Below are 27,287 nucleotides of genomic sequence, written 5' to 3' on the forward strand. Positions count from 1 at the left end.
GTGACCCCATGAGACTGGTAATGTTATCTTCATTTACAGATGAAAAAACTAAGATGTAAAGCAATCTGTTCATTTTTCTAAAGTAAGACAGTATTAGGTAATGGAAGTGGAAAGGAAATCTAGCAGTGGGATTCCAGAGCCTGTGTATCTAACCACTAGACTATTTTTCTGGACAGTGAGTAATTCACAGCCAGTAAGATCAATAGCGTCATTAGCCAGCAATTTCCAAAAATATTTAAATATATTTAAAATTTTACTTTGTTTTTATCTTGGGTTGAGATCTCTAAAGGAAACCTTTGTAATTAAAGATTTTTTAGAATTTACCTGGTAAACCTAAGATTGGTTTCTTAAGATAGTGTATGTGTGCATGTGTGTGTGTGCATACATACACCTCTCTGACCGGCATCTAAATGTGTCTTCTCAAAAAGGTAATTGCTCAATCACATTCATTATAATTTTCAAGAGCTACAGAAAATTGGTAGATAAAAATTTACTGAAGTCAAATGTACCTTTTTTTCATTTTCCCCACACAAACACTTGAAAATACTTCCTAATTCAAAAGCTTGCATCATCTTGCTACTTCTGTTGAATTAGGGTAACTTACTCTAAATTCTACCTCTAACAACCCCCAAGTCAAAAAATATATATGTGGTTAATTTATAAAACAGATCTGTGCTAAATCTAAAACAAATAAAGGACAAAATAAACGTCCTAGGATCAAAACTGGTTTTATAGGACATACACTCAAACTAAATTTATTTTTATTTCAAAAATAATATCTTCACAAGTAAGAGAAGCCATATACAGAGTGGAAGTGAGCAATATTATCAGAGACTGAGGTCATGTGTTTAGTTTCACTTGTAAAAGCTACATAAAACCTTTACCAAAAGGCACACGTGTATACAAGGTTAACAGGATTTTTAAAAAATAGAAATAATGATGCTAAGGCAACTGTGTACGCTTGGGTGGATTTCTGCATACAATGACGAAACTAATGACAGGGAAAGGGACCTAAATCATTTTAAGCATTTTGTCAAGTACAATGCTAGTCACTTTGCATCATTTACCTACAATATTTGCATCATTTACCCAATGTATTCTTCATAATAGCCATCCCAGATAGGTATCATTCCATTTTATTAATGATAAAAATAAGGTTCAATATGTCCAGATAGCACCACAGTACAGAATTCAAACCCAGGTATATGTGGCTCTTTCCATATGCTGTACAACCTACTAAATTAAATAACTAGCAAATCTGAAAGTTATACCAAAAATCTGAGTTATGCGGTTTCATTTCTTAAAATAATTTTGAATATTTTTACATTTATTCACATAGCTCATATTCCACTTTTTGCTCTCCAATCAGATTAAGATTTTTCAAAATACTACTTTTATATTGGTTTGGAATTTCATTTATTACAGTTACCTTTATTGATCACCATGCATTGTATGAGGTGCTCTACATGAATTAACTCTTTAAATTGTCATAACAACTGGGGGCACATGACTGGCTCAGTCAGTAGAGCATGCGACTTGATCTGGGGGTTGTGATTTTGAGCCCCACTTAGGCATGGAGATTACTTTAAAAAAATGTTTTTTTTTTTTAAAATAAATGTCATAACTCTATGAAAATATCTTCCATTTTACAAGTGAGAATACAAGTTCAGAGAGGTTAAGTAACACAGAGGTTACAAAATCAGAGAAAGAAATCTGAGGTTTGTTCAACTTTAAAACCAATAGCATTGCTATTGTGCTAGATGGAATATTTTTGAAATTGCAAATTCATTTTCCCAGATCATTTTCAAAAAGCAATTATGATAGCACTTCATATATGCCAAAGAATGTCCACGCTTATTTTTCCTATTTAATTCTAACACTTCTCTGAATAATGTAGGGCAGTATTTATTATTTCACAGGTAGAAAAAAAAATGAGGTTCAGAAAAGTTGTGGAGGAAGTATTTTTTCTACTATGCAATGTTGCTGTCAGTCTCTTGGAAGGACTTTCTGAAAAGCTATATATATATATGTAAATTCTTCCTTTGTTCCTTCCTTTGATCACTAATTTTACTAAAAAACACACAAAAACTCTAGTGAATAACGTGTTTCATTGTTAAAAGTCTCCAATAGAATACACTTATTCTCAATTCTATTACATGTTCAAAGACATTAAAGGTTTCCTCTCACCTTATTTCTGAATTATATCATACACTAAACATCTTTAAACTAATGCAACAGAAATACAGTGATGCTCATGACAGTTTTTAATTTTAAGCCCATTTTTTTTCTGATATTAATAGAGCCACTATACTCTATTTTATTTAGTATTTGCTTGGAATACCATTTTTCCATTCCTTCACTTTTAGCCTGTGTGTGTCCTTAAATATAAAGAAATATAAAGCGGGTCTCTTGTAGATAGCATATAGTTGGGTTTGTATTATCCATACAGCCACTCTATGTCTTTTGATTGAAGAGTTTAATCCATTTACATTTAAGGTAATTACTGATAGGAACGGCCTTACTTTGACATTTTGTTTTCCATATTGTAGTTCTTTTGTTCCTTTATTCCTCTGTTGTCTTCCTTTGTGTTTTATTGATTTTTGGTAGGGATATGCTTTATTCCTCTTTTTATTTTGTGTATCTTCTGTATGTTGTGTGTGTGTGTGTGCGTGTGTATATTTATTTGGCTACCATGTGACTTGTTAAAGTGATTTACAAATTTATCTCTATGCCCATGAAAATCTTAATGGCACTATTTTTTTTTTTTAAACAGAAATAGAATAACATAACAATCATAAAATTCATACGGAATCTTTAGACCCAGAATAGCTGAAGTGATCTAGGAAAGAACAAAGAAGCTGGAGGCATCATACTTCCTGATTTCAAACTGAATTACAAAACTACAGTAATTAAAATAGTATGACACTGATATAAAGAAAGAGTATAGCAATGAGACAGAGTCCAGACATAAAGCAACACATATATAGTCAACTGTTCTTGGCACCCTCCTGCCAAGAACACACAATGGGAAAGGACAGTTTCTTCAGTAAGTGGTGCTGAGAAAACTGAGCATCCATATGCAGAAATGAAGGAAGTTCCAACCTTATACCACACATACAAAAAAGGTGGATCAAAGATTTAAACCTAAGACCTGAAACTATAAAATTCCTAATAGAAAACAGGGAAAAACCTTCTTGACATTGATCTTGGCAATGATTTCTTAGGTAAGACACCAAAAGCAAAGGAAACAAAAGTAAAAATAGACAAATGGAACCATATCAAATTAAAAAGTTGTCTGCATGGGAAAGGAAACAATCAACAGAATGAAAAAGACAACCTATAGAATGGGAGAAAATATTGGCAAACCAGATATCTGATAACATCTTTGTTAGTAATAACAAAGTTTTAGTTCTCGAAGATGAGTAAGTTCTAGAGAACTACTGTATGGCATGGTGTCTATATTTAATACATAAAGAAAGGGACACAAGGAAACTGGAATGTGTTGAACATGACTATTACCTTGATTGTGTTGACAGTATCATAGGTGTTTGCACAGGTCCAAACTTATCAAACTCTACATATTAAATAGATACAGTTCTTTGTATACCAATTATACATCAATAAAGCTGTTTTTAAAAAGAGAAATGTTAGTGACGCTTGAATGTGTAGTTACTCAAAGAGGGTAACTAGTGCTCCACAGAAAGCACATTGTCTTTTTACCTGGAACTATCCCACACATCATTTCTGGTTACCATGAAATTTCAGGTTAAAATAAATCTTCAGTGATGTTCCCTTCATATACTTCCACCAACTTCTACCTTAGTTTATGAAATGATCTCTATTCATTATTAGTGTTTGGATGTTGGAAATTTGCCCAAGGTTTTACTACATTAATATTAATTAAATTGGGGTCGTAATCTATAGCAGTTCTCTGAAGAACTAGCCCCACCATTTAAAAATGTTAACTGTAACAAGCTGAGTTTTTGTAACCACTTACTTGTTGAGAGGAAGAATTGGGTTTAGATTCAAATCTGAGCTTTACCATATACTGACTGTATTTATCACTAGCCAATCATAGCAGTTTGATCCTTGGTTATCTGGTCTTTAAAACTGAGATTACTTATACCTACCCTAGCTCACAGGGCTGTTGGGAAGATCAAATAATATAACGTATGTATATCATCAAGTACAGATGGTGTCCTTACGTAAGTATGACTTTAATTCCCTTGTTTTAAGAATTTTAAAGATGATGCTTAGATGAGGATGAGAATTTAAAAAACCAAAAAATTACCTTTACTAACTGCCCCCCCAATATACTGCAAACATTGATATAGTACAAATTAGAGCAGAATGCATTCTCTTCCATCAGGTTCATTTACTTGATTTAGCATAACTTGAATGCAACATACTAAGGTTCAAGATATTAGCTTAAAAAAACTATTTCATTGAGACAGTTTTGCTTAAATATTCATTTAAATGCCTTAATATACCAACTCTTAATCTAGAGAGCCACAGTTTCTAGATTGAGTACCTTAGTTACATCTGAAGGCTGGAAGATGGAAAATTATTCAATCGTTCAGTCAAACATTTGCCTATGCGTGAATGATAAAACATAGACATTGGGAAAGAACATTTAAGGCTCTTCTTGGGAACCATGTAATTTGCATTTCATAGAAGGGATTTAATTAAACTCCATTGGAATAGAAGGCGCTGGAAACAATTGCAGGCAATTGCTTGCTTGGTCCACTGCCTAACTCTTTACTTATCACCCCTTGCAGCAGCTGAGTAGGACCTGGCCCTTGGCACCTGAATGCTGTACATTTCAGTTGCTTAGTCAAGTAACAGCCAAACAAAAAGGCCATCATATAATTTATTTTTTCTTAATTTGAGATTACTTTTTTGAAAAATAGATTGCACTACATTAACACTAACTCAACTGATGAACCATTTCTTTCTTCTTGAGGACCATGGTTCAACTAGGATTTTTCTTTCTTTGTTTTCTCTTTTGGCTACTGGTGTGGATAAACTAGCTGAAAGCAAGTCCTATCAGGTCTTCTTATTCCTTCTGTCCAGGTAGCTGGGCTTTGTATCATTTTTAGTGGCCCTTTATGTATTTTTTCTTTCATGCAGTCATTCAACAAACCTTGTACAACTACTCTGTGCCACAGATACAAAAGTAAACAGGGCCCTAGACCAATAGAAAAAGGCACACAAGAAAGGCATTTGTAATTCAGTTTAAGTGCTATAATAAAGGTATGCTCAGATTGTGGTGCTGGAAACACAAAGATGAGGAAATACTCCTGAACTAGAGAAGCCTACATAAAGCATAAGACTAAAAATAAGGAAATCCTTGGACACTATATTAGCATTGCTTGTCTGATCCTCCATCAATAGTCAAAATGAGCTCCCTGAGTTCAAGAGTCCTGATTTATTTTACTAATTCATGTTCAGTACTTTTGTGGAGGTGATCTATAGAAATATAGCAAAATGTACTTTCTTTTTTTTTTTTTTTTTTTTAATTTTTTATTTTTTATAAACATATATTTTTATCCCCAGGGGTACAGGTCTGTGAATCACCAGGTTTACACACTTCACAGCACTCACCAAATCACATACCCTCCCCAATGTCCATAATCCCACCCCCTTCTCCCAAACCCCCTCCCCCCGGCAACCCTCAGTTTGTTTCGTGAGATTAAGAGTCACTTATGGTTTGTCTCCCTCCCAATCCCATCTTGTTTCATTTATTCTTCTTCTACCCACTTAAGCCTCCATGTTGTATCACCACTTCCTCATATCAGGGAGATCATATGATAGTTGTCTTTCTCTGCTTGACTTATTTCGCTAAGCATGATACGCTCTAGTTCCATCCATGTTGTCGCAAATGGCAAGATTTCATTTCTTTTGATGGCTGCATAGTATTCCATTGTGTATATATACCACATCTTCTTGATCCATTCATCTGTTGATGGACATCTAGGTTCTTTCCATAGTTTGGCTATTGTGGACATTGCTGCTATAAACATTCGGGTGCATGTGCCCCTTTGGATCACTACATTTGTATCTTTAGGGTAAATACCCAATAGTGCAATTGCTGGGTCATAGGGCAGTTCTATTTTCAACATTTTGAGGAACCTCCATGCTGTTTTCCAGAGTGGCTGCACCAGCTTGCATTCCCACCAACAGTGTAGGAGGGTTCCCCTTTCTCCGCATCCTCGCCAGCATCTGTCATTTCCTGATTTGTTGATTTTAGCCATTCTGACTGGTGTGAGGTGATATCTCATTGTGGTTTTGATTTGTATTTCCCTGATGCCGAGTGATATGGAGCACTTTTTCATGTGTCTGTTCGCCATCTGGATGTCTTCTTTGCAGAAATGTCTGTTCATGTCTTCTGCCCATTTCTTGATTGGATTATTTGTTCTTTGGGTGTTGAGTTTGCTAAGTTCTTTATAGATTCTGGACACTAGTCCTTTATCTGATATGTCGTTTGCAAATATCTTCTCCCATTCTGTCAGTTGTCTTTTGATTTTGTTAACTGTTTCCTTTGCTGTGCAAAAGCTTTTGATCTTGATGAAATCCCAGTAGTTCATTTTTTCCCTTGCTTCCCTTGCCTTTTGCGTAGTTCCTAGGAAGATGTTGCTGCGGCAGAGGTCGAAGAGGTTGCTGCCCGTGTTCTCCTCAAGGATTTTGATGGATTCCTTTCGTACATTGAGATCCTTCATCCATTTTGAGTCTATTTTTGTGTGTGGTGTAAGGAAATGGTCCAATTTCATTTTTCTGCATGTGGCTGTCCAATTTTCCCAACACCATTTATTGAAAAGGCTGTCTTTTTTCCATTGGACATTCTTTCCTGCTTTGTCGAAGATTAGTTGACCATAGATTTGAGGGTCTATTTCTGGGCTCTCTATTCTGTTCCATTGATCTATGTGTCTGTTTTTGTGCCAGTACCATGCTGTCTTGATGATGACAGCTTTGTAATAGAGCCTGAAGTCCGGAATTGTGATGCCACCAACGTTGGCTTTCTTTTTCAATATCCCTTTGGCTATTCGAGGTCTTTTCTGGTTCCATATAAATTTTAGCATTATTTGTTCCATTTCTTTGAAAAAGATGGATGGTACTTTGATAGGAATTGCATTAAATGTGTAGATTGCTTTAGGTAGCATAGACATTTTCACAATATTTATTCTTCCAATCCAGGAGCATGGAACATTTTTCCATTTGTTTGTGTCTTCCTCAATTTCTTTCATGAGAACTTTATAGTTTTCTGAGTATAGATTCTGTGTCTCTTTGGTTAGGTTTATTCCTAGGTATCTTATGGTTTTGGATGCAATTGTGAATGGGATTGACTCCTTAATATCTCTTTCTTCTGTCTTGCTGTTGGTGTAGAGAAATGCAACTGATTTCTGTGCATTGATTTTATATCCTGACACTTTACTGAATTCCTGTATAAGTTCTAGCAGTTTTGGAGTGGAGTCTTTTGGGTTTTCCACATATAGTATCATATCATCTGCGAAGAGTGATAATTTGACTTCTTCTTTGCCGATTTGGATGCCTTTAATTTCCTTTTGTTGTCTGATTGCTGAGGCTAGGACCTCTAGTACGATGTTGAATAGCAGTGGTGATAATGGACATCCCTGCCGTGTTCCTGACCTTAGCGGAAAAGCTTTCAGTTTTTCTCCATTGAGAATGATATTTGCGGTGGGTTTTTCATAGATGGCTTTGATGATATTGAGGTATGTGCCCTCTATCCCTACACTTTGAAGAGTTTTGATCAGGAAGGGATGTTGTACTTTGTCAAATGCTTTTTCAGCATCTATTGAGAGTATCATATGGTTCTTGTTCTTTCTTTTATTGATGTGTTGTATCACATTGACTGATTTGCGGATGTTGAACCAACCTTGCAGCCCTGGAATAAATCCCACTTGGTCGTGGTGAATAATCTTTTTAATGTACTGTTGAATCCTATTGGCTAGTATTTTGTTGAGTATTTTCGCATCTGTGTTCATCAAGGATATCGGTCTATAGCTCTCTTTTTTGGTGGGATCCTTGTCTGGTTTTGGGATCAAGGTGATGCTGGCCTCATAAAATGAGTTTGGAAGTTTTCCTTCCATTTCTATTTTTTGGAACAGTTTCAGGAGAATAGGAATTAGTTCTTCTTTAAATGTTCGGTAGAATTCCCCCGGGAAGCCGTCTGGCCCTGGGCTTTTGTTTGTTTGGAGATTTTTAATGACTGTTTCAATCTCCTTACTGGTTATGGGTCTCTTCAGGCTTTCTATTTCTTCCTGGTTCAGTTGTGGTAGTTTATATGTTTCTAGGAATGCATCCATTTCTTCCAGATTGTCAAATTTATTGCTGTAGAGTTGCTCATAGTATGTTCTTATAATAGTTTGTATTTCTTTGGTGTTAGTTGTGATCTCTCCTCTTTCATTCATGATTTTATTTATTTGGGTCCTTTCTCTTTTCTTTTTGATAAGTCGGGCCAGGGGTTTATCAATTTTATTAATTCTTTCAAAGAACCAGCTCCTAGTTTCGTTGATTTGTTCTATTGTTTTTTTGGTTTCTATTTCATTGATTTCTGCTCTGATCTTTATGATTTCTCTTCTCCTGCTGGGCTTAGGGTTTCTTTCTTGTTCTTTCTCCAGCTCCTTTAGGTGTAGGGTTAGGTTGTGTACCTGAGACCTTTCTTGTTTCTTGAGAAAGGCTTGTACCGCTATATATTTTCCTCTCAGGACTGCCTTTGTTGTGTCCCACAGATTTTGAACCGTTGTATTTTCATTATCATTTGTTTCCATGATTTTTTTCAATTCTTCTTTAATTTCCCGGTTGACCCATTCATTCTTTAGAAGGATACTGTTTAGTCTCCATGTATTTGGGTTCTTTCCAAACTTCCTTTTGTGGTTGAGTTCTAGCTTTAGAGCATTGTGGTCTGAAAATATGCAGGGAATGATCCCAATCTTTTGATACCGGTTGAGTCCTGATTTAGGACCGAGGATGTGATCTATTCTGGAGAATGTTCCATGTGCACTAGAGAAGAATGTGTATTCTGTTGCTTTGGGATGAAATATTCTGAATATATCTGTGATGTCCATCTGGTCCAGTGTGTCGTTTAAGGCCTTTATTTCCTTGCTGATCTTTTGCTTGGATGACCTGTCCATTTCAGTGAGGGGAGTGTTAAAGTCCCCTACTATTATTGTATTATTGTTGATGTGTTTCTTTGATTTTGTTATTAATTGGTTTATATAGTTGGCTGCTCCCACATTGGGGGCATAGATATTTAAAATTGTTAAATCTTCTTGTTGGACAGACCCTTTGAGTATGATATAGTGTCCTTCCTCATCTCTTATTATAGTCTTTGGCTTAAAATCTAATTGATCTGATATAAGGATTGCCACTCCTGCTTTCTTCTGATGTCCATTAGCATGGTAAATTCTTTTCCACCCCCTCACTTTAAATCTGGAGGTGTCTTCGGGCTTAAAATGTGTTTCTTGGAGGCAACATATAGATGGGTTTTGTTTTTTTATCCATTCTGATACCCTGTGTCTTTTGACAGGGGCATTTAGCCCATTCACATTCAGGGTAACTATTGAGAGATATGAATTTAGTGCCATTGTATTGCCTGTAAGGTGACTGTTACTGTATAGGTCTCTGTTCCTTTCTGATCTACCACTTGTAGGCTCTCTCTTTGCTTAGAGGACCCCTTTCAATATTTCCTGTAGAGCTGGTTTGGTATTTGCAAATTCTTTCAGTTGTTGTTTGTCCTGGAAGCTTTTAATCTCTCCTTCTATTTTCAATGATAGCCTAGCTGGATATAGTATTCTTGGCTGCATGTTTTTCTCGTTTAGTGCTCTGAAAATATCATGCCAGCTCTTTCTGGCCTGCCAGGTCTCTGTGGATAAGTCAGCTGCCAATCTAATATTTTTACCATTGTATGTTACAGACTTCTTTTCCCGGGCTGCTTTCAGGATTTTCTCTTTGTCATTGAGACTTGTAAATTTTACTATTAGGTGACGGGGTGTGGGCCTATTCTTATTGATTTTGAGGGGCATTCTCTGAACCTCCTGAATTTTGATGCTCGTTCCCTTTGCCATATTGGGGAAATTCTCCCCAATAATTCTCTCCAGTATACCTTCTGCTCCCCTCTCACTTTCTTCTTCTTCTGGAATCCCAATTATTCTAATGTTGTTTCGTCTTATGGTGTCACTTATCTCTCGAATTCTCCCCTCGTGGTCCAGTAGCTGTTTGTCCCTCTTTTGCTCAGCTTCTTTATTCTCTGTCATTTGGTCTTCTATATCACTAATTCTTTCTTCTGCCTCATTTATCCTAGCAGTTAGAGCCTCCATTTTTGATTGCACCTCATTAATAGCTTTTTTGATTTCACCTTGGTTAGATTTTAGTTCTTTTATTTCTCCAGAAAGGGCTTTTATATCTCTCGAGAGGGTTTCTCTCATATCTTCCATGCCTTTTTCGAGCCCGGCTAGAACCTTGAGAATTGTCATTCTGAACTCTAGATCTGACATATTACCGATGTCTGTATTGATTAGGTCCCTAGCCTTCGGTACTGCCTCTTGTTCTTTTTTTTGTGTTGAATTTTTCCGTCTTGTCATTTTGTCCAGATAAGAGTAAATGAAGGGGCAAGTAAAATACTAAAAGGGTGGCAACAACCCCAGGAAAATATGCTTTAACCAAATTAGAAGAGATCCAAAATCGTGAGTGGGGAGAAAGGGGATAAAAAGAGGTTCAAAAAGGAAGAAAGAAAAAAGAAAAAAAGAAAAAAAGAAAAGAAAAGAATATTTTTAAAGAAAGAAAACACCTAAGAAAAATGTAAAAGAAATATATATATATATATATTAGATAAACTAGTAAAAAATCGTTAAAAAAGAAAAAGGTAACAGTTAAAAAAAAATTTTACCCGAAGGCGAGAAAAAAAAAAAGAAAAAGAAAAAATTAAATTAACTGCAAGACTAAAAAAAATCACAGGAAAAAAGCCATGAGTTCCGTGCTTGGCTTTCTCCTCCTCTGGAATTCTGCTGCTCTCCTTGGTATTGAAACCGCACTCCTTGGTAGGTGAACTTGGTCTCGGCTGGATTTCTTGTTGATCTTCTGGGGGAGGGGCCTGTTGTAGTGATTCTCAAGTGTCTTTGCCCCAGGCGGAATTACACCGCCCTTACCCGGGGCCGGGGTGAGTAATCCGCTCGGGTTTGCTTTCAGGAGCTTTTGTTCCCTGAGCGCTTTCCGTAGAGTTCCAGAGGACGGGAATACAAATGGTGGCCTCCTGGTCTCCGGCCCGGAGGAGCCGAGAGCCCAGGGCCCCACTCCTCAGTGCGCCCTCAGAGAACAGCGCCCAGTTACTCCCGTCTGCCTGACCTCCGGCCGCGCTCCGAGCTCACCGAGCCTGTGACCGGTTCAAGGTAACACGGAGCTGCGAGCTTACTGTTGGCTCTGTCTCTGTAGCCGGCTTTCCCATTCCAATACCCGCAAGCTCTGCGACACTCAGACACCCCCGATCCTTCTGTGACCCTGCGGGACCTGAGGCCACGCTGACCCCGCGTGGGCTTCGCCCCGGTTTAGCCTCTGGAGCGATGTCCCTCAGCGGAACAGACTTTTAAAAGTCCTGATTTTGTGCGCGGTTGCTCCGCCGCTTGCCGAGCCGGCCCCTCCCCCCGGGGTCTATCTTCCCGTCACTTTGGATTCACTTCTCCGCCGGTCCTACCTTTCAGAAAGTGGTTGTTTTTCTGTTTCCAGAATTGCTGTTCTTCTTCTCTTCGATCTGCCGATGGATTTTCAGGTGTTTGCAATCTTTAGATAAGCTATCTAGCTGATCTCCGGCTAGCTGAAGCAGTCTCAGCTTGCTACTTCTCCGCCATCTTGACTCCTCCCCCCAAAATGTACTTTCTTGAATCTCTTATACGCAACACACATTTTCCCCCTCAAAAGTAGTTATTTTTAGTAAAGAGAATAAGGACTTAATATTAACCTATAAAGAACAAGGTAAGTGTAGCAGTATATATGCTCATATCTGTTCTGTGTTGGGTTATTTCCTTCCTACTTTAATAAAAGTCCTAGTGATTTTCTAAGGCCTATACTATCCAGACCATCTAGTAGAATACCAGCTAATTTTAATTATCATTAGTTACTAATTCCTAAAGTATATGACACCTTTAAGAATTAACTAGGACTTCCTTTTCATCTTTATAGCATTTCTATCATTGATTACAGTACTTCTCTCAATATAAAAAGTAAATTAATGTCAGTCTCCCCCCATGACTCAGGTCAAAAACTACGTTTTTGATCTTTGGATGCTGAGTCAGTGCTGTGCAGATTGCCTAGAGCAGAGAAGACCTTTGATAATATTTTTGAACGGATGAATATTCACCAGTTCTGGTTGTCTAAGAAATTTTATATTACCCAACTAAATGCATCACTCAGAGATAAATAATATAATAACTCATAACAAAAAATTGGGTTTCCTCTTTTACCTCTTCATTTTGTACATGAATTTCTAGCTATTTCCCTAATTATAATAAAAATATAATTCCATTATTATTCCTAATTTCTAAAAGAGTGGCCCTCTAACATGCTAGCCACCAGAGCCTCCACAATAAGCAAAACATGCAATTGCTTGAGGTTCCTTCCGTCAGGGCACCTATAATAGTCCTGTACCAATTAGGACAAGAAAGGCAGACAGCTTTCATTTGTTTTTCTCTCACTTCATTATTTTATCTGATTTCAAAATCCATTCTCTACTTCTGAATTCTCCTAAGTTCTAGATCTTTAATTTTTAACTGATTACTAAATATTTCCTTCTATCCCACTTCTCCCCTCATAATAAAACCTGATCAATATTTAGTTTATTCCATCTTGGTTTCCTTTCCTCAAAAATCATTCCCATCTTCCAATGTCCAGCTCAAAGGTCACCTCTTCCAGTGCTGTTCCAGGCCTATCATTCTCTTTGCCCTTCTTTTATTGTGCTCAACCCATCTTCCCAAACGTCACGTGACAGCACGTGGAGTTTCCTGAACAACCATGCTCTCCCCCATTTTTATGCTTTTGCAAGTTCTGTTTCAAGCTAGAATGCCTTGTGTCCCCATTCTTGTATTATATCCCCATTCCTGTAGTCTTCCATTGTAGAGGTTACCAACCACTATAAATGTTGGAATACAATGTTTTTTCAGCAGACTCTTCACACGTGCAGGTATGCACACACTTGTATGTGTAAAAACTGATACACTCTACAACTAACACAGTGCTCAGTAAACATGTGATGAATGGGTGGATGATGCTTAAATGTGTAACGAGCCCAAGATCCTAAGGTAAAATTAGGAAAACACAAAAATTGTAAAATAGTGGAGTCCCTTTGGAACACAGTTGGGCTGTTCCTCAAAATGTCAAACACGGTGTTTCCGTATGACTCAGCAATTCCACTTCTACGTTTACACTTGAGAGAAATGAAAAGATATGTTCTCACAAAAACTCATGCACAAATTTCATGCCCCAGTGCTCTTCATAATATCCCCATAGTGGGAATAATATAAATGCTCATCAACTGAGGGTTGTGCACCCACATTAAGACTGTTACTTAATCACCAGAGGAATAAAGTACTGATGTGCACTACAACCCAGATGAACTATGAAAAACATTATGCTACACAAAAGGTCACATATGAGTCCATTTATATGAAATGCCAGAACAGGCACAGAGACAGAAAGCAGATTACTGGTTGCCAGGAGGGGAGGGCAGAAGGGAATGGAGAGTGATTGCTGATGGGTTCAGGATTTCTTTCTGGAGTCATCAAAAATTTTATAATTAGCTAGTGGTTATAGCCACACAACTCTATGAATATACTAAAAACCATGCAGATGTATACTTTTAAAGGGTAAACCTTACAGTATATGAGTTATATCTCAATAAAGCTACTATTGGAAAATGAACACAAGAAGGATACTCTATCTGCTCCAGATTTTTAATCAGGGGATTAATCTTTGAAGTTACAATACAACTCTGCAGCCTAGAACTTATTTATCTTCCATGTTAATCAATTACACAATTACAGCAATATTGGAACATTAAAAGCCTCTTCTAAATTAACCCCTTCATCACCTTATAGATAAGAAAACTTAGCTCCAAGAAGGATAAATGACTTGAACAAGATTGTATAGCTAATAGTGGGACCATGAAGACTTCACTCTGTCAAATCACAAATCTTTTTTCTAAGTTGAATTGACATCTTTCTTCCTGAAATTCCCAGGGCTTTTTTTTTTTTTTTTTTTTAAAGGACAAAAATACCTTAAAAGGAAGAAGTAAGATCAATTTATCTTTCATATTAAATCCAATGACTATTACAAGATTATAAGAAATATTTTTAAAAGGCTAAGGAAATAATGCATCTTTCTGCTTCTTACAATGAGAAAAGACAACTATTAGTATTTAAAGGTTTTACTCCTTAACAATAATTTAACATAAGAATTCATAGTAATAGGGAGAGCAACAAAGACCACTCCTTCCCCCAGGAAATAGAAATAGATACTTAGCTAAGACACTAGATATATCTGGAAATTTTCTTCATCTGATCCTTCAGAGAGAAATCAAATGTAATCCACAGGAGAATACCTTTCAGAATATCATATTCTCAAGTTCCCCTTTGAGACCTAATTTTTTGTGGTCTTTCTATAGCCGATGGCAGAAATAGGTGTAATAGGTAACTTTTGATGCAGTTATTCACTTGGGAGATTTTCTATGAAAGTGAAATTTTCTTTGAAGTTCGTATTTGTTCTTTTCACCAAGCAGGACCTTTTAAATGGAAGAGTTTTTCATTTGTTTCCACATGTAAAACAAAAACAAAATCAAAACATATTAAGTTTCACTGATGGTATTTTTTGTTTAAAAAAAAAAAGGATTAGTCATTGCTGACCTTCAAAAGCTCATTGTACAAAACGCCATCCTACAACTTACAGCCAGGGGTAACTCTGTGATTGTGTGGTGTACTACTTCCCTGACAGTGTCTACATGGACCTGAGGACGGCATAATTGAAAGGGAGTGTGGGGAGCTGAGGGGGTGGGATGGGTGGGGAAGGATCGCCATAATGACAAATACTGCTACATGCTCACTTAGGAAATTCTGGGCTAATTCAAAAAATATTTAATGAGAACTAATTATGTGTCAGACTCCAGACCAAATGCTAGAATGAGAGAGGGTTATGCCAGGATATTTTAGTGCCTCCAACAGGCCAGTGTTTACTCTATCAGCCATACTTGCTAGTTTGCCTGGACAGCTCTGTCTGGAACGGCTGTTCCAGTATCGATAGCACTGCCTTTCACTCCTGCCTTCCTACCTATGACTCTTTAAGTTGGGGAGTGTGAATCTAGTGTAGAGAGTCTCCTCAGCTTATATGACTAATGAAACACCTGTATCTACATGCCTACAGCCATCTCTTAGACTAGAAGTCCATGGAAAGCAATTCAAGAAATGCTGATCCGCTTCATTCTCTTCATTTGATAGCTGAGGAGAGTTGGGCCAAGAGAATTAAAGAGACTCAGCAGGAGAATGGCAGGATGAAATAAAGCCTAGGCCTCCTGGCCCCTTTCTCTGGCATACTTTCCCATACATCACTGATTGCCATGTCAGAACACTCTAAACATGAAGTTTAAAAATCCCATTATTATATAACAAATATTATATATTTTCTCCTAATACAAAACAAATCACTCAATTTTACATGTTAATTTCAACTTAAATGGAGTTCAAGTTTTTTCTTTTTTAAATCATAACTGTAAAACCAACCATAGTTAGAGTCAGTGAGAGAACAGTACTGTATAGTCAACTCTTCGAGCTTGTCAGCCAAGTTTACTTATTTTCTATTCTCTACTTTCCCTCCACTTACTCTGATAAATACGAGGTGACTGATTTCTTCATATCTTCAAAGACTCACTGGCCTCACAGGGGTGGATAAGGCAGGTAGAGAGGAGCTAATTTTATCAACTACCGGATTTTCCAGTACAAAGCATTCTGTATAATATTTTACTCCCCTTTATGGTTTAAAGTGTCCTTTAGGTAAAGATACTACTTTCCTGGGTCACTTGGTACCTATGAAAACTCTAAAGAGTTTTAAAATACAATATAATCCCTTTATTCTTTCTGAGTTTCTACATGCTAACAAAAGCTATTTTCTGAATCTGGTTGCACCAAGAGATAGGACCTTAAAAGAAAATCATGCAAAGAACTCTATTTTTAAAAATCAGTTATTCACATTTTGGGTCACACATGGCCACTGCTATTTCTAGCTGACCGTATTGTAGGTAACTTAGTTCTTTTAAAGAAGAGGAAGTGAATGATTATATAAACTTAAAAAAAACCCTATTTCTTATTAGCTAAGAAGTATAAGGAGCCTTTTTTGGGGAGGAGAACTAAGTAGGAAATACTAGTAAAATACGGGTTTTAAACTTAGGAAACTAATTTCTGTACAGTATATCTTTTTTGCTTATTACCAAGAAAAAGGAGTCCATATTAATCTTAGACAAGATAACCAATCAAGCAGATGAAAAGAAAATCACAAGGTGATTAAGGCAGACCATTTCTAGAGAGAATCTATTCTGGGATTTGTAGATGGAGATATGAGCTATATGTGGCAGAACATTCTTCTCATAATCAGATTGGAAGCTGTGATTACGGTGCAGAGCTTTGACTTTTAGAACAGAGCACTCTCTTCTGTGATTAAAAATAAAAGGACTGCCTGTGATAATTGACCATTTGAAGCAATAAACTTATTCACATCTAACTATTCAGAACCACCTGTTTAAAAAAAAAAGAATACAGATATTGATCACATCAAATGTTTTCATTGAGAAGTTGACACAGACACCCATACAATTTATCATGGATGGTCTCAGAAGCTTTCCTGTGTATGAGAAACAGAACTACAGGCCTTTTTGTACAAGTTCCTGTATATCTTGTCCATGCTGTTCTCAAAGATGGGTCGGTGGGATTTCCCTTTATAAGAGGCTGCCCTGTTAGACCAGTATTCACCATCATCCAAATGGAGAGTGCCACGTGGCCGCTGAAGTGAGCTATAAAAAAGGATATAAAATATTAAAACTGGTGAAACTCAATTAGAGGTAGTATTATATAATTCAAATATTTACTGAGTACTTTATGAGGGTGTGATACTCTGGGCTGCAAGAAATGAAAGAAAATGAGGTCTGTGCCTTCAAAGAGTGACCCTACTTGTATGAAACTATTACAAAACACTAAAGTGAAAATTGTGCCTGAGAGAGTTACGAAGAATGCCGAGAAGGGAGATGCGTGTGATGTGGTGAAAGCAGGGTGCAGACGCTGTGGGAAGGCCAGTCTTGAGAGCTTCCGGCTTCCCCAGTTAGGCAGACCTGAAACCGGGTAACAGCTCTTATAAGCTATGGACCCTGGGGCAATTTATTTAGTCATCCCAAGTCTCAGCTTCCTTTACTGTATTTTCTTCAGTGTTGTTTAAAAATCAAAGACAAGGGGCACCTGGGTGGCTCAATCGGTTAAGCAGCAGCCTTTGGCTCAGGTCATGATCCCAGGGTCCTGGGATAGAGCCCTGCATCGGGCTGTCCACTCAGCGGGAAGACTACTTCTCCCTCTCCCACTCCCCCTGCTTGTGTTTCCTCTCTTACTATCTCTCTCTCTGTCAAATAAATAAATAAAATCTTTAAAAAAAAATCAAAGATAATATGTGTAAAATGTATAGTATAGTGCTTACTCTGCACATAGACATTATTAACCACAAGGCACTAAACAACTAGGTACTCCATATTTACCTAAAAATCTGAGGACACTCTGAAGTTGGTAGCTGTGGAAACTGAAGCTCAGTCAAGGGACTTGCCTATGGCCACCCAACTAGTGACTGGCAGAACAGAAAGAGATACCACATCTGTGGTCTTAAGGCCCCTTCCACTATGGCACACTGCTATTGTCCTCAAGGAGGAGCAGGAAATTAGCCTGAATATGAACAACTTCTAGAAAATGGAAAACAAGGCCAAAAAGTGTATTTGAAGTGATAGGGATCCAGTTTTGAGGGTCTTGAAGAAAAAAGAGAGAATAGATAGGAAGCTATGAAATAGACCAGGACTAAGTTAATTATAATGGTAATAAGAAAAGGCAACTCCTTTTGAAAGTTTGATAGTACTTTTAAAAACATACCAAAGTTACAAGTTTACTATCATAAATATTAAGTTCTGGGCTTAACATATTTGCCAGAAACAAAATGTTGACTTTTTCAAGGACTGAGGTTTTTTTTAAATAAATAATTGACTTCAAGAAATTAATTACTTGTTATAGATAAGACTCTCAGGCATGATAGAGATTATGAAGTTTGTACCCTATAAAACTGTATGTTGTTTATTAAATGCCACATATATTTTATTCATGCATTTGGAATCTCACTTCCAACAAACAATTTCTTCCTTTACTTCTCAGTCCAATGATGTTACCTCTATTGTCAATTGTGAAACAGGAACTCTCAGGGCTGTGTATCTATAAGAAGACTTTGCTATTTGACCTGAAGTCAATCTAACACCTGAACACAATAAAAGACACCATGAAAAAAGGCATGGAGTAGTTTGGGTTATCATTCTTGGAGCCTGACATGGTGGTCCATGAGGACGTAAAGTCATGAGAACATTTAGACACTCATTTTGGAAGAGTTCGGCATGACCCAATAAGGTTGGATAAGCAGTTTCAAGCCAGTAATCCCACTCCCGGGTAACGAAGTAAAATTCTCGCACTTGTGTACCAGGAGACATGTACAGACATGTTCATAATAACACTCTGTAAAAAAGCTAAGGACTGGAAGCTACCTAAATATCCATCTACATTAGATCAGATATGGATAAAATGGTATGTGCCTATAATGATATAATATGCAGCAGGGAAAATTAATGATCTATAGCCACATGCATCAATGTAGGTGAAACTGAAAAACAAGGAAAATTAAACAACTTATTGCTGAAGGATAGATTCATGTGTGGTATAACCACAAAGAAAAAACAATGGAAAAGCTGTAACAATAGCTATCTCTATGGAAAGAGATGAAATTGGCTAGGAGCATAAGGTGGCTTTAGAGGTATGGCTAATGTTCTATGAAGCTGAATGGTGAGTAAAGGGGTATTCATTTATCATATTATCACTATTATTATTACTTAGGATGCACAAACCTTAAATATATTCCCCTTTTACAAGTAATATATGTGATATGTTTTTAAAAATTCACTTCTGTGAACCATGACAATAGGTCTCTCTACCCCTGTAGGCCTTGCTAAAATGAAATTTTACCTCATATTTTTTAGTTAGATTTACTAGATCCTATCATACTTTCTTCACACTTGGGTGCTGCCTCTTTCACACTGGAAAATTTTGAAAATGATAGAGTCTCTGGGATAACAAAGGTGTTTTAAAACATGACTATCATTACTTCTATCTTGTCCATTCAGTTAAGGAGGGATAACTAAGACAATTTCTAATTATGTCAGTATAATATTTAAAATTATTCAAAGGGGCTTAGCTAAGTCTTAGTGTTCTTGCTTTGATATAGTTACATTTCTTTCATTAGCTTTGCTGAAGAAATAGTCTAGCCACTGAATATAATTTCTGATTTCATAGATATTTTTTCACCAAGCTTCACTCCTATTGTCATTTTTTTTTTTTTTTTTTTTTTTTTTTTTTGCCGTATGAATCAAATGATAGGGGAATCATACACCCACAAATGTATTAACAGAAACATTTCTACATCTTTTTTGCCTCTGCAACCATATCTACCAGCCCAGGCATTTGCCTGTGTTCCCTCATACTACTTTAGGAATCCCACAGTGTTGTGTTTTGCTTGGTTGGTTGTTTTTATTTGTTGTATTGTTTTGCAATAAGTCATGAACTAATTAAAATTTCACAAAACACAGGTTTGTCCTTATCTCTTTTTCCACAATCATTGACTTTACTACATGCTGATGGCCAGCTAACAATGTTCTTTTTTGAATTCTACATTTTGTTTAGTTGCCAGGCTAGTTCTACTATGATAAACTACTGAACAGAAGTCTGAATTTCTAACATACACCTCTATCCCACACTCAGAGAGGTAAAGTAGCAGCATAGCCGCTAACCTTAAACAACATTGTGTAGATTTTTTCTGAGATTGTAAACCAAATTACCACCTCTATCATCAATTACTATAATTAATGTTACCTGGCATAGATTTGTTACTGCTTTGGTTCCATTAGACAATACATTTTTTTTTTCATGTCTCAAAGCTGCCGTAAAGTATCACCTCTGTGGCTTGCAATGAATAAATAAAATTCAGAAAGCTTTTTAGAAGCAAATGTAAACCTGATAAGGTTCTGTAAAGAAGAGCTAAAGTGGCCAAAATATACATCCTGATGCTTTTAGAGCTTGTAAAATTTGGCAGTGAGTTTATTGCTATTTAAAATTGCAAAGTTCTTCAATTTAATAAAGAATATTGTAATTCTCTGGAGAGAATTTAGGAATTAGTTTGGCCTGGAAGTCTGAATTTCAAAACAGAGATGTGAACACAGAACAGATCCTAATATGGTCCACAGATAGATGCAGTACCATAATCCTAAAAAAGATATTTACTTCCAGACATGAAAGCATTAAATCTCTAATGAACTGTGAACATATTGAGTCAATTCTGATTTTCATTACTGAATATATTAGTAAGTTTAATATGTGTAAGTGACTCTAAAAAGCTTTATTATAGTAATAGGCTTTTAAAAATTATAGTCCTCTATTTTACCAAGAGTATCTTCAGCATTCATTAATTCAAAGCCTTTTAGTGAATTCCTACTATATTCTACAAAATACTGCATCAGTACTACATACTATCAAACGGTTACTTTCAAAATGGGGATAGTATTTTATTAATGTGGTACATTTTGTTTTAATTTACTCTTGCTACTTAAGTAGGGAGCCCTGTATTTAATTATGATAATGCTATTAAGAGAAAAAGAGAAAAAAGAACAGACCAGGATAATATCCAAGAACTGCACAGCTTCAATTCCTAGGTGTTGATAAGGCCTAGCATATATGCAAAGAAGACAAAGGTCTTTGGAAAGTTTAGCATGAATTAGGAGACAAAGGACATTACTAATTTTTTGCTTCGAAAAGAATGAACTCACTTGAAACCCTGATGTTAATTACATCAGGGTTTCCTATGCCAAATGAAGGCCAAGCATATACTACTCTATACATAGTCTTCAGACAAAATATCTCAAAATACCTCAATACTCATTGAAAAGAAGGTCAGAAGGGAAGATGGATATGCTATCCCCAAACTATTAATTGAAAGAAATAATTAAAAGGCCATGAGGATTATAAAATTGGCTACTGGCCATTTGTACTAAAAAAAAAAAATCAGAGCTGAAAGTGACTTCAAAGATGACATTCTATATTTCAAAATTGTGATTTAAGAGTCAATATGATTAAAGATGTTTATATAATAAAAGAATAAGATCTTTCCCATAATACCCAACAAAGGTTCCTATCAAGCAAAACTTTGATTCACAAAATATGGAATATTTTTAAGGATGTGATGTATGTTTAGAGGCATTGGAATGGATGGACATATAGGTGGGTGGATGTATGGATGGATGAATGGATGAAAAGTAGGAATGGAAGTACTCAAAAGTCTTGGGGTTTAGAATATGTAACAGGAAGAGGATATATTACAGTTTATTAAAATCTGAAAAGTATTTTGTATTTTTAAAGATACCAAATACCAGGGTAATGCTGATGTCACTGGTCTAGGAACTATCATTAGAAAGCACTGAATTAGACACTTTTCTATTTTCTTTTCTTTTTTCTTTTTTAAGATTTTATTTATTTATTTGACAGAGGGATAGAGAGAGAGCACAAGTAGGCAGAGCACCAGGCAGAGGGAGAGGGAGAAGCAGGCTCTTCGCTGAGCAGGGAGCCCGACATGGGGCTCCATCCCAGGACTCTGGGATCATGGCCTGAGCCGAAGGCAGCCACTTAACTGACTGAGCCACCCAGGTCCCCTGAGACTTTGTTTTCTATAGGAACAAAAAAGTTTAGGGGAAAAATTGCATCTTGCCATTTATCTTCTTTTATCATTAGCAGAAACTATATAGTAAACTGTAAAAGAAGTACATTCAGAGAAATTTACTAAACACTGGTTACTTATAGGTCTTTTTCCCCCCTCTTCTATGACTAAGAATGTGTAGAAATGAGCCACTGACAACAAAGTCTAAGAGCTTTCAATGTTTTTAATTCCTTTCTTGATTCCTTATCTAGACATGTTATTAAATACCACAATCAAAATATAAGTTTACTTAAATGATGGAATTTTAGCAATGTAACTGATCATTATTAATAAAGAACATAGTTTTAATAATGGAACAATTTTTTGAAATTGAACTATTACATGTCAAAGACTTTGATGGACTGTCAAAAACAAAGATAAGTAACATATCTGTGCCTTCAAGAAGAGCTCACATTTAACAGAAGACAAGACAGACACATGATAGAATAGTTACTGTGAGAAAAATGTTGCCAATTCAAATGAAATACATGAGAGGAAGTGGCAGGATAAGGGAGAAAATGCCTAACAGTCTATTGAGGTCATGAAAGGATCTCACAAGAGGCAAAAACCTGACCTTACTCCTAGAGAATAAGTAGGTGTTCATTTCATAAACAAGAAGACATAAGTTATTCCGGGCACTGTATTGTAAGAGAATCAAGGCATGAGACAGTTTGGAGATTCATAAAATACCAGGTACATCTGAAGAGGTAAGAATAAATTAAGATTTAACTGTTAGAAGTCAAATAATTTTATCTTGGAGTGAATAATGAGCCTACAATGGGAGGACACAGAAGGGATTTCTACTGAGTGGGTGACTGAATCAAGATTACTCCAAAATCTCCAGTCTCAAGCATTATTTTTAGTAATATGTATATAGGGGGCAAGAGATCTTTATTTAAACACAAAAAAATAGTATTTTAAACTGATATTTTAAGTCCTCCATCCAGTTTCATGAATTCAGGGTAAACCCATAAAGACCATCTCATTTATTTTTATTATTCTGACTTCCCTCCCATACTTGGAGTAAAGAGAACTACCCATAAAACTGGTTTAATGAAGAGCACAGCTGTGATACTTCAGGAGGGTTTTCCTGTTTTGTCCTGGTTACATAAAATAATAAATGCATTTTTTATTCCTAATGGCAGTTATCACTAGAGCTCAGACAACTACAGTTCAAGCATATCATCATGAACGACTGCTTATTATGCCTCTTGAATCTAACTCGGGATTGCTGTAATAGTCTCTTCCATGTCATCATCCAGCCCGCAGTCCACCTAACATTAGTTCAGACCATAACTGCCTAGTTGTTCATGAGAATGTCATAAAATCACAATTCTTACTGAAAGTTGTATTTAATGTATTACTTTCTCATGATCTATTTAAAGAATTAAATCAGTCTGCCAAGATTTGGTAGTCCTAAAACCATTCTGGTTGCTCAGTAGTATTTTTTAAGCAGGCAACAAGTTGGAACATTGGACATGTCCTGGCATCAATATTAAGTCTAATTACCAAGGTCATATTTTTGTTTTAAAAAATGAATACAACATTGCCCTGTCTTAATCATCAGAGAGTTTTCTAGACTCCTAAGCTACAATCTTGACACTTTGAAAAATCACAAAAATATGCAGCACCCCCAATATTTCTGAATATCAATATACCTTTTAGACAAAATTTAAACTTTTTTTTTAAAGATTGTATTTATTTATTTGACAGACAGTGATCACAAGTAGGCAGAGAGGCAGGCAGAGAGAAAGGAGGAAGCAGGCTCCCTGCTGAGCAGAAAGCCTGATGTGGGGTTTAATCCCAGGACCCTGGGATCATGACCTGAGCTGAAGGCAGAGGCTTTAACCCACTGAGCCACACAGGTGCCCCTAGACAAAATTTATTTAAAAAGAAAAGTTCAACCTTAAGTATTTAATGAAAAAGGATTTTAAGATACTTGAGTTAATACTACAAGATCCAGTGAATTCAAAATAGAATCAAATAACATTTATCTCACTTAAAAATGAAGGTTTATTCTTAGTTATTTAAGAGATTTTAAGTCCGTATAATATTTAGATTTTTTCTTCTATTTGTTAAATATTAAAGGCAGCCTTTTGGCTGTTATTATATCTTAGTAGATTCATCTGATTAATCAAATAGTGACCAATAGGGAAGAGATGAAAACTAGAGTCAAGCCTGTGTTATTCAAAAATACTCAGCTGCTGGGTATGGAAGGGGAGGGGGGTGGGGGATAGGTGAAATAGGTGATGGGAATGATGGAATGCACTTGTGATGAGCACCAGCTGAAGCACAGAATTACTGAATCACTATATTGTACACCTGAAACTAAGATAACACTGTATATTAACTATACTGGAATCTATAAAGATAAAAAAAATAAATAGAGTCAAAATTTAAATTACTCAGTTACAAATAATTTCACAATTAAAACATTATATCGAACATATTTCTACTCTTAATAACCTGAAAAATATGCATAAGTAAATAGAAAACAGTTTATATCACTAGCTAGTTCCATAAAAGAATATGATTAAAAATTTCAGACAATAGTCATAACAGGCCAATTCACATTTTAATGATGAACTTAAAATTATTTTTATCCTTACTTCTCTCTTTTTGTGACCAACTCCCATCTATATGAAGGATCACTCATGCCTGGTCTTTAATTAGGAACAAGGTTCAAGTAAGACAGTTATGCCAGAAGTACACGACAATATGGAGAAATTTAAACACCCTGAAAACTGAAGAAATCTGAACTATACAGAGCGGGTACTAAAAAGCACACTAGGACCCAGGGCACTGGCAAGGCTACCACCATGAAGGTCTAAAATTTCCTTAAATATAGGTAGCACATAAGAGAGAGGGAGGTCAGCACAGGTAGAAAGTTCTTCCCAAACTCCGGCTCCAAACCCCAAAGCACTTTAAGTAAGATTACTTAACAACTCCTTGATAAAAGAGATTTCTTCCAAATGAATTTTATACTCAAAGATGTCAGAAGACCTAGGACAGCTAGCATGCACAGGCTGCCGTGTACAGTAACAGGTACTCCAATTTCCCATTCTGCTCCTCCTATAGAAAGCACGGCCTCTCTGCTCTGCTCCATGGATGATAGCCACAGTGCACATGTAGATCACAAGATCAAGCATGGAGTCCTAGGCATAATTTTGAAGCAAAACATGAAAGAAATAATTTTTATCTCTTTATCGATATTCTCTATTTGAAGAGTCACTCCCATTATATATGCCTTTAATTCATTAAACAGGATCGCCTTTAGTTCTTTGAACACAGTTGCTAAATCCAATATCCAGGCCTTCTCAAAGACAGTTTATAGTAATTCATTCTTCAGTTGTATGGGTTAGATTTTCCTATTTCTTGTGTGTTTCACAATTTTTTATTGAAAACGATACTTTAGATAAAAACTGCAACAACTCTGGATTTTGACCTTACCAGGGTTTTGTTTTTGATTATTCATTTAGTATCCTGCCTGGACTAATGCCTGAAGTCTGTTTCCCTTGCCCTGTATAGTTTCTGATGTCTCTTGTTCCTTTTCTTTTTTTAAAAAAATGATTCTTTCTACTTTGAAGCTTGTACTCTTAGGGGCTGCCCCTGCGTTAACATAGGTTGGTGACTAGCTAATTGGTCAGAAAGGCTTGTTCCATCTTTTGCCAATGGATCTATCTATGTGTGACTTGGAATATAGATTCAAAGTGTATCTGTTTTGCAAGCCTTCCCTGGATATTACTTTGTGCCTTCACAAGGCCTCACATTCAGCCATGGACTAGCGGCTCCCTAAGGGCCTCTCCAGTTTCTTCTGGACTTATTTACACCCTTAACACACCCACATAATGTTCCAGACTACTAGAGTAAGTACAACTTTATCAAAACCAACACTGGCTACCTGGTCCCTGGATCTTTATCTGTACCAACAAGTAGTTAGATCTCAGCCTTCTCTTACAGCTTGCCAGTGGGGTCATTGTTGTTTCTATTAATCTCCGTGCACACGGGATTTCCCATGCTCTGCTCCATATAGCCAGTCTCTTCTGGCAGCCACACTGCAGCTCTCTCAGCAGGACTGCCCCAAGGAGCTGGGAACCAGGAGTTCTGGGCAAAGTGCCACAGATTCCTACTGCCCTTACTGAGGTTCAGTAGATTTTCTTGATAAGTGCTTCTCAATTTGTTATATGCTTTTCAATTTTTAGAGTCTTAAAATTATTGTTTCTGACACTTCTGTCTAGTTGTTGCTTTGGGGAAGAGGATTTGTTGAGCTCCTCACTCAGCCATTCCAGGGGTCCATGCAGACTTCCTCAGGACCTCTGTGTTAATTTGTGTCTGCAGAGGGGTGATATAAGCCAAGACCCCAAATCTCCTCTTGTTGTCTGCTGATGGAAGCTGTAAGGCAAGCCAGTGGGTGATGACTCCGAGTGCACGTTCTCTCATCTTTGAGATGGAAAGTAGAATGAGAGTCATTCCTTGGCAGAATATTTAATATGTCTTAGGGATAAAACTAAAATAATATCCTGATCATTTCAATAGCTTCTGGAGCTAATATAAAATATATTCTTATAAAAGAGGTCTTGAAGTTCTGACCACTCGGTTCAATCAGTCTAAATGTGTATATAAGGGGGCACCTGGGTGGCTCAGTGGGTTAAGCCTCTAACTTTGGCTCAGGTCATGATCCCAGGGTCCTAGGATCGAGTCCCACATTGGGCACTTGGCTCAGTGAGGAGCCTGCCTCCCCTTCTCTCTCTCTGCCTGCCTCTCTGCCTACTTGTGATCTCTCTCTGTTAAATAAATAAGTAAAAAATCTTTAAAAAAATAAATGTGTATATAAGATAAGTGGCAAGGAATATAAAGAATCTCAAAAAAATGTGTAAGCAGAACTTTTTTGATACTCTGCTTAACTCTTACCTGAGGGGTACCAAAACAGTCTCAGGTAATCAAAAGCTTAGCCAGTAACACTGCTTGGTGAACTGGAAAAAGAACCAATACTCAGGTTTACAGCAAACTTTAAATACAGACCAGTGCTTTTCAAAATGTGGTCCTTACACTAGCTGCATTAGGAGCATCCATGATATTTCTTAAAATGCAGCTTTCTAGGTCTCACCCCTCTATGTAAAGATTTAGAATCTAAGGGAGTAGAAAGGAGAACTCTATATTTTTAAGAGGCAGCCCAGGTAATTATTATTCATATGAAAAGTATGCAAATC

The 27,287-nt window shown here is 36.6% G+C and overlaps 1 protein-coding gene across 4 annotated transcripts in view; it reads right to left on the reverse strand.

Moving 5' to 3' along the window:
* Positions 1 to 13,944: 13,944 nt before the first annotated feature.
* Positions 13,945 to 27,287, reverse strand: part of SPATA6 (spermatogenesis associated 6) — a 138,350-nt gene continuing 125,007 nt past the window's right edge. For 3 of the 4 annotated variants that reach the window (XM_059136284.1, XM_059136283.1, XM_059136286.1), the window contains one exon: positions 13,945 to 17,059. In XM_059136284.1, the coding sequence (XP_058992267.1) occupies positions 16,879 to 17,059 (181 nt within the window). In that variant the 3' untranslated portion in view covers positions 13,945 to 16,878. The remainder of the gene's footprint in view (positions 17,060 to 27,287) is intronic. The other variant, XM_059136288.1, reaches the window with a different exon arrangement.

Source organism: Mustela lutreola, chromosome 10, assembly GCF_030435805.1.
Source record: "Mustela lutreola isolate mMusLut2 chromosome 10, mMusLut2.pri, whole genome shotgun sequence".
NCBI classification, from domain to species: Eukaryota; Metazoa; Chordata; class Mammalia; order Carnivora; family Mustelidae; genus Mustela; species Mustela lutreola.